Genomic DNA, 9,549 nt, shown 5'->3' on the forward strand with positions numbered 1-9,549 from the left:
TTGACATATTACAAATAGTAGGCCTACATTATTGGAAAATAAAGCTAATATAAATTTTCTTTCTGTTTATTTGGGAAACTTTTTCATAGTAAACAGTTTTTCATACTTTTTCGTTTCTCTTCTATGCCATTTTGATAAGAGAACAGATAAGAATTTGAATTTTCGAAACAGTGAATTAATTTTGTATAAGTTTTCATCATCGACTTGTGAGAAAATAAATTGTCAGGGTGCTCCTAACATCCGGGTTCGATTAGGTGAAACTGTCATTTCGTGACAACAAACAAAAGCCACACATACACACACACACGCACATGCACACCCACACACACACACGACGAGTTTCCGTACACTGCTAAAATTTTTATTAAAAAAACGGTAAATGTCTGGCAACATTTATTCCAGGTTTTTACAGTTTAAAAGGTGATATATGGACGTAAAGGAGTGATATTACGGTCACAAACCCGTAAAAAAGATGATAAAAAAGAAGGGTGAAATTAAGGTTGCCTGTATTTTACTGAAATGTGGTTGAGAACAGTATATTTTTACGGAGAATTCCCGATTAAAATTAAGTTTTTTTTTTTTCCTGTGTACATAAATGCAAGTAAAAGAAAAACTATTTAATGGATGCAGTACATTGTATAGTACATTTTTTTGCGAATAAATCTGCTCTTTTATCAGAAATATGAAAAGCGAAGCCGTCACAAAATCTGATCCTCATCGGTTGGTGAAATTTGTCTAGTGTCACCATCCGTTGCACGCGCCTGGTATTGTAAGAGAGCTGGAAATATATCAATCAATATTACAAAGCATAATAGCATTTTCCTTTTGTCAGATCCGCTGACATTTGAGTATCACGGAAAAATTTCCAGCGTTTTATATTTATTTCGATTTTTTCGCTGCAGTTCATCACTCCAATAATGGACGCAATGAAAAGCAAATCATAAAAAAATATATTTAATTTTGGATGTGTAGCGTGCGGTTAATAGGCATTTCTTTTGGATTTAATTTGTAATTTCTTTTTTTAAATGTATATTTTTCAATAGGTGGTTTTGGTTTAGGAAGGGAAAGTAATGTCTATATACAGTATTTCGATACATCTAGTTATAGGTTAAAGTAAATATGATCGTAAAGAGCTCAGCTTTTTTCTTTTTTTTTCAGTAGACTCTTGAATACAGACACTTACCTAGAAATGCCTGTAAGCAAGAAAATCTGCACTAAATATGTCATCAGTAGCAAGAGTTTGAATACAGGACTTTTGGTGCTGTGACTGATGCCAAATCTCGTATTAAGAAATAAATGGGAAGAAATTATCTGCACTTAATTGCAAATTTAGGAAATTAATCTGGTTTTTCCTTGCGACATAATAATTGATTTGGATTACTGGCCCCTCTTAATGTTGTTTGATATTTAGTTAGTTTTCCTCGCTGAAACTTAGTTTTGTAGATTTGTGAAGGCTAAATATTCCGTCGAGCCTTTTGCATCTGTCTGGGAATTGCTGTGCGCACCGAGTGTCGCTTTTGTCCGTTTACAAACGCCCTTTTGTCACCAAAGTAGATTGTTAAAGATGTACTGACGTTCAAATAGGAAGTTAATTGAAAATAGGATTTGGTATTAAAGAATTATTGAAAATTTCATTTCGTTTTCCGGACCAAACTAAGATTTTAGAATGAAATAATATCGAAGACTGAACATTTCTTTTGCCTTTGCATTTCGAAATATATTTTGCCGTCCTCGCTTCGTAGAATTACGGCGACATTTTGAAACGATTTGGAGGACACTTATTAGAGGAGAATTTATCTATACATTAAAAGACAATGATAATTATTAATATTGTGATGTATTTGTCTCGATTCATAATGATGACACAGGAAAAATACCAATGCTCGTATTTCGATTATCCTTTACATTATCTCAAGTCTTTCTACAACAATTATTTGTTCTTGGTTTATTTGTTGCTATTATGCTCATGCCGTAAAAATGATTTGGCATTTGATTCGAATCTACACCAATCAGGATACATGCTATTTCTCGACATATTCTTGTTGGAAAAACTGTTATAGTTGAAAACTGAATCCTCGAACTGCAGATGGCCTTGCTTTTAAAAGATATATTAATCTGATAAACCTTTGTATTTGGAAATTATTCCCTACTGATATCCTAGATTTTATGAGTTTATTTTTCTTGGCTCTACACTAAATTTAAATCGTAGTCATTCCATAAAATTAGAATATTTTATAAACCAGCATTTATAACAGCTCTAAAATACTCGAACTAGGTTTTCCTTTTGCTAGCAATGTTGATCTTAATTTTTTTTTTCTTTTTAGAATCTTTATCAGTACTCATAATTCAATTTGGGATAAAAACGAAGCATAATCTTCTTTTTATTCCGGCAAAGTAACTCGCACACAGTACTTTGCTCGGCACGTGAGCGAACATAAAAACGTTATGAAGTAACGCACAAAAATAGGTTTGTTTCCATTACCGGAAGTGCCATCCTTTATGTACCGACTAAAAACCGTTATTAGCTTTTAACACAATATATTGTTACTATAAAAGGATAAATGACTTTATCTAATACATTAAAAACAAAATAGTTTGATTAAAGAGAAAACTGAAATATAAGGAAGGCACAAAAAAATATAAAAGAATTGGTTTGAATCTCAACAAAATTAATATGACAAACAAACTATTATTCAATGGATGTTTGGTTCGGCATACTAAGAAGGGAAAATGAAGGTCTAGAGAGCAGCTAAATATTACGTATACCGTATTATTCATAAGTTTTATAGTATGTTATATGTATGTACAATATACATACTGTACTGTTTTAGGCATGCTCTTCGCACTCCCCAAGAAAGATTAGTTCACCAATCGTTCAGCTGGGCTCCACAAGGCCCCAGCAGAGTTGGAAGACCCAGGCTTACATGTCTGAGGATTATGAAGTACGAAGTAGATGATGATGAATGGAGTAATATTGAATTAAAAGCTCAAGACAGAGATGATTGGCGAAATCTAACAGAGGCCCTTTGCGTCAATAGGGGTAAGAGGAGATGATGATGGTATACACTCGCATCAAGTATATACATATATATATATATATATATATATATATATATATATATATTATATATATGTATATATATATATGTATGTATATATATATATATATGTATATATATATATATATATATATATGTATGTATATATATATATATATATATATATATATATATATATATATATATGTATGTATATATATATATATGTATGTATATATATATATGTATGTATATATATATATATATATGTATGTATATATATATATGTATGTATATATATATATATATATATATATATATATATATATTATACAATATATGCATAAATGCCTATCTGATGACAAAAAAAAAATACTACTCAGTGGGTATTTGATTCGCGAGACTAAGAAGGGGAGAAAATTGAAGGTGTTGAGACCAACTAAACATTAGAGAAAAAGCACTTTCCCAACGTCTGGATTAGAAAACGTGACCCGTAACTTTATTTTTTCTCTTTGTGAGGCCACGACCAGCTCTTCGAGACTCTTTGTCGAGGGTTGCGCGCAATTCAATTCCAAAAGAACGAGAATATCGTGGATGTTGTTCGCTGATTGGCAATACTTCGGCGATTTTCTCTCTTGTTCGCCTGTCATTAACCGTGCCATTTCTATGTGTACTTACCGGGCAAGATCTGAATGTAGATTAAGATCTAAGCTACGGATGTGGGCTGGTGTGGACAATAACTGCCGGTAGATATCAGAGGAAACATTTGTATGCTTCATATATTCTATGCTAAGAAGAAGCTTTACAAAGGATCAGTGGTTTAAGTGTTAAATGGAGTCTTTGTGGTAAATAGAAAAGAGGATAAGACTCGATGGAGGCGAAAAGGATAAAAGCCTGCTGAGTAGTTGCTAGGCTATTCAGACTGTTCTATATTATTGGTGCTCAATTTTTCACCAAATGAAGACAGGGGAGAACTTGAAGTAACGAGAATGCAATAATACTGGGAAATAGAATGGCGTTGAAAAGTCCAATAAGACTAGACACAGAGAAAAGACTGCTGCTGAGAGGAGCCGTTTAAAAGAATTCCTCCCTTTCATTTTGTTTTTGTTTTAAAGTCATCTTTAAACTATTCTTCACTCTGCTGGCGTGTTTTGTTTATGTTGAGGTCAACAAAAATATTGGTGTCTGAGCATCTTATCTTAGTCTTAGAATGACTTTAGAGGACAGAGTCTAAATATAGTGAAACTTTTTTAATTTTATCACCGGGAACTATCCAAGATGATTTAAAGGCTGTTTAGATTAGCCCAATATAATTACTATTTTGTAGCAATCCAAACAGCTACCGTAGTTATAGCAGAATGCTATATAATAGGAAAGGAAATCGGTACAGAAGAAAACTAATAGAGAAGTAAAAATATAACTTCTGAACTTTCAACGATATTGATGTTTTAAGAGCTCATTTTTATGTGCAGTTGTTTGCATTTGTAGTTTTCTGAAATTTAATAAATAATTTAGTTTACTGTTATGACGCTGGGTTTTTTTTTTCGAATATTCTTCATGTAAACTCTTGGCTCAGTTATGATCATATTCAATAAGGTTACGTAAAATTAAATATGGACATATATATTGACAGATTATGACAATCCTTCTTCTTCTTCTTCTTCTTCTTCTTCTTCTGAACTTATTAGTCCCACTGTACAGGAGGGTCAGCCGCAGTCTACTTTCTCCTATCTGATCACTTACTTCACTTCTTCCAATTAATTCATTGGTTCCACCTCCTCCCTTCATATCATGTGACGTAACCCTTTCTATTAAGGTGTAAATTGCCTTTTTTTCTATTATGATAAGGAAATAAAAAACTATCGGATTGTAAATTGTCATCTTGTTTTTTCTATTATGACAAGGAAAAAAAAATATCTGGTTGCAAATAGTCATCTTGCATATTTATCAGGATAAGGAAAAAACAACTATGGTGCTCTATATGGTCATCTTGTAGGTTTTATTAAAGCAAGAAAAAAAAAACTTAGATTTTAAATGGTCATCTTATATTTTATATTTTAACAAGAAAAAAACTTGTCATTATTGATCATTTCATACGACGCATTGTCATGATTTATATGGTATCATAAGCTTCAAGAAAAGTCTCATTATTAATCTTTCGATTCCATTGCGCTAATATAAAATCATATAATTAAATATAAAAACAATTTAGACAGTTTTGGAGATCCTTCTGACATACTAACTGACACACCAACGAGAAATGCATTACAAAAGGAGATAAACAATCATAACATCAGCTTCTTTCTTCCACAGGACCACAATTTTGGGGTCTGATCAATCCAGAGTGGTCCCTCTGCAGTAATGGACGACGTCAGAGCCCCATCAACCTCGATCCGTCCTTGCTTTTGTACGACCCGAACCTTCGCCCTCTTCACTTGGATAAACACAGGGTAAGTGGATTTCAGATTTGGAAGGTACTTATACTCCAGAATTTGGTGTTCCTATGTGTCATTGGCCTCTAATAACGTACCAATTAACTTGAAGGCATTTCAGTATATCTCGCTGATTAATAGGTAGCTTTTATCAATGGCATATGGGTTATATGATGCATTTTTATAAGGTGAGTCATTACTATAATCCTTTTTTTGCAATCTATTAAAATGTTATGTTTAAAGACATGGCCATTTTATCTTCTTTTAGATGGTAGTATGTTGGCTTGTTTTTTCATGTTATAGATTAATATGGTTTTATGAAATTGTAGTATAATAATGGTTGAATCAAGGGAATTGTGATTGTTTTCAAATACCTCCTCTTGTCGAGTATTCCTAGTAATTCATTAGAGCTTATGATAATCTTTGATATACCATTTACTAACATTCTCAGTAACGATTTAGGACGGTAACCTAGAAATGTAACATTTTCTAGCTCCATCTAGCCGGGATAAGTCTGAAGGAAATGGTACTCTTGTAGCAGACTGCCGTCCAACTCTATTCGAAGTTGTAATTTCTAAAGTTTATTATTCTATCACTATGTTCCCGATTGCCAGCCAAGTTCTAACAAATGTAGTGTAATATTCAAGGGCTCAGGTGCTGTAAAAACTCTCGGAGGAATAAAGTCAACTATTTTTTGTTTGTTCATTTGTTGTGGTTTGATCTTGTGAAATTTCGAGAAGCTAGTGTCCTTCACACGCAACAAGGCGTTAGATAGGTTGAAATTAATTATCAAGACTTTAATACACGCTATCTTCAAAAATATATTAAAAATCATTGAGATATCAAAATATAATACGCACTAATATGTGTTCTTGATATTTTGTTAATTCTTTAATATATAATCCTTAAACTCAAACACACACACTCATACACACACACGCACACACACACACACACACACACACACATATATATATATATATATATATATATATATATATGTGTGTGTGTGTGTGTGTGTGAGTGTGTATGTGAGGGTGGTGGGTGGGTGTGTGTGTGTGTATGTGTGTGTGTCACCTACGTTGTTTATCCTCCTCATGGATTTTGTAATGCATAGAATAGTTGGGGAAGGTGGAGGAAGATTGGACTGTATTGGTAACAGGAAATAAGCTGACGTAGAGTATGCTGATGACGCTGTCATTATTAATTAGCAAAACACCAGAGGACTTGCAAATCTTGTTTACCAGAATGCATGAAATATCACATGATGTTGGGCGCAAGATAAATAGAAGAAAGATAGAGATGAGAGATGATGAGAACGGATTATGCAATGCAAGATGTAACATAATTGGATGGAGAAAGGATTGAGGTAGAATCATTTAAATATTTAGGAACTATGATCACTGATACAGGATCTTCATAATTTGAGTTTAATAATATATTGAAAAAGAAAACCAGTTAATGGCTAGGTTGAGTAAAATTTGGAACTCAAAGCGCCTGAAATTACATGTAAAAAAACAGGCCATATATCAGTTCAGTGAGGTCGGTGCTACTGTATGGACATGAGTCATGGTATGACAATGAAACAATATCCACAGAATTTGTAGATTTGAGATCAAAGCCCTCAGAAGAATATTGGGAGTTAAATGGCAGGACAGGATTAGGGGATGGTTTGGGCCTCTTCCTCCCACTCCCAACAGATATTAGCTCACCAAAGTTTCAACTGGGCTCCATAAGTTACTAGACAAATTGGAAGTCCGAGGCCTATATGGCTGAAGACTATAATTATTGATTTAAAAGTTCAAAACAGAGACGACTGATGATATTTAACAGAAGCCCTTTGCCTCAATGGATGCGGTAGATGATATATTCATATATTATTATTATCATTATTATTATTATTATTGCTAGCCAAGCTACAACCCTAGTTGGAAAAGCTAGATGCTATAAGCCCAAGGGCTCCAACATGGAAAAATAGCCCAGTGAGGAAAGGAAATAAGGAAATAAATAATTGACGAGAATAAATTAACAATATATCATTCTAAAAATCAGTAATAGCGTCTAAACAGATATGTCCTATATAATCTATTAACAACGTCAAAAACATATGTCATATATAAACAATAAAAAAATTCCTGCCAGCCTGGTCAACATAAAAACATTTGCTCCAACTTTGAACTTTTGAAGTTCTACTGATTCAACTACCCGATTAGGAGGATCATTCCACAACTTGGTAACAGCTGGAATAAAACTTCTAGAATACTGTGTAGTATTGAGCCTCATGATGGAGAAGGCCTGGCTATTAGAATTAACTGCCTGCCTAGTATTAGGAACAGGATAGAATTGTCCAGGGAGATCTGAATGTAAAGGATGGTCAGTTATGAAAAATCTTATGCAACATGCATCATGAACTAATTAAACGACGGTGCCAAAGATTAATATCAAGATCAGGAATAAGAAATTTAATAAACCGTAAGTTTCTGTCCAACAAATTAAGATGAGAATCAGCAGCTGAACACCGGACAGGAGAACAATACTCAAAACTAGGTAGAATGAAAGAATTAAAACACTTCTTCAGAATAGATTGATCACCGAAAATCTTATAAGACTTGCTCAATAAGCCAGTTTTTTGTGCAATTGAAGAAAACACAGACCTAATGTGATTCTCAAAAGTAAATTTGTTGTCAAGAATCACACCTAAAATTTTAAAAGTCTTACAAATTTAAAGAAACATTATCAATACTGAGATCCGGATGTTGAGGAGCCACCGTACTTGACCTACTTACAATCATACTCTGAGTTTTATTAGGATTCAACTTCATACCCCATAATTTGCATCATGCACTAATTTAAGCTAAATCTCTATTAAGGGATTCACCAACCCCAGATCTACATAGAGGGGATGGAATTGATGCAAAGAGAGTAGCATCATCTGCAGATGCAACAAGCTTGTTTTCTAGGCCAAACCACATGTCATGTGTATATAGTATGATAAGTAATGGGCCAAGAACACTACCCTGTGGAACACCGGATATCACATTCCTATACTCACTATGGTGCCCATCAACAACAACTCTTTGAGATCTATTACTTAAAAAATCAATAATAATGCTAAGAAACGACCCACCCACTCCCACTGTTTCAGTTTGAAAACAAGGCCCTCATGATTAACACGGTCAAAGGCAGCACTAAAATTAAGGCCAATCATACGAACTTCCTGACCACAATCAAGGGATTTCTGTACAGCATTGGAGATTGTAAGAAGGGCATCACATGGTTCAAGGCCTTTACGAAAACCAAATTGCAAACTAGGGAGTCGATGATTACCTTCAGCAAACCTATTAAGACGTTTTGCCAGAAGACGTTCAAAAACTTTAGATAATAGGAGAGTTATGGAAATTGGGCGGTAATCAGTTGGACTTGAGCTACCACAAACACATTTACATAGAGGAGTAACATTAGCAATTCTCCAACAAGTGCTAAAAGCTCCTCTTCTTGCTAACTTGCGCAAAAGAATGGATAACTTTGGAGCTAAGAAATCTGCTGTCTATATGAAAAACAAAGGAAAAATGCCATTTGGGTCTACACCTCCATAAGCATCAAGGTCCATCAACAGAGCTTTAATCTCACGAGATCGAAAAGTTTAACTAGTTAGTTTAGCCTCAGGAAAACAGGAATGAGGAAGTTCAAGTTTTTCATTACTCTATTTACTGTCAAAAATATCAGCCAAAAGGGTTGCCTTTTCCTTTGGACAGTGAGTGACTGAGCCATCTGGTTTAAGTAAAGGAGGAACTGTTGCATCTACACCAAAGAGTACAGATTTAAGGGTAGACCACCATTTATGTTCCTGAGTTGTACCAGAAAGGGTTTCTTTTATGGTTAAATTGTACTCCTTTTCAGTTGAGGCATAAACTCTCTGAGTAAAAGCTCGAAGCTGAGTATAGTTGTTCCAAGTCAAATCTGATATGTTACCCTTCCAAAGGTGATAGGCCTCCTGCTTCTCCAAATAATCACATCTACAATCATCATTGAACCACGGTTTATCCTTCACTAGGTACCTTAGCACACGAGAAGGGATA

The 9,549-nt window shown here is 34.0% G+C and overlaps 1 protein-coding gene across 1 annotated transcript in view; it reads left to right on the plus strand.

The window, feature by feature from the left end:
* LOC137636242 (carbonic anhydrase-related protein 10-like) overlaps nucleotides 1–9,549 on the plus strand; it is a 552,063-nt gene that overhangs the window by 228,248 nt on the left and 314,266 nt on the right. Inside the window, exon 3 of the mRNA XM_068368678.1 lies at nucleotides 5,352–5,488. Coding sequence (XP_068224779.1) covers nucleotides 5,352–5,488 — 137 coding nt within the window. The remainder of the gene's footprint in view (nucleotides 1–5,351; nucleotides 5,489–9,549) is intronic.

The sequence above is a fragment of the Palaemon carinicauda genome, chromosome 3 (genome assembly GCF_036898095.1).
Source record: "Palaemon carinicauda isolate YSFRI2023 chromosome 3, ASM3689809v2, whole genome shotgun sequence".
Classification (NCBI taxonomy): Eukaryota; Metazoa; Arthropoda; class Malacostraca; order Decapoda; family Palaemonidae; genus Palaemon; species Palaemon carinicauda.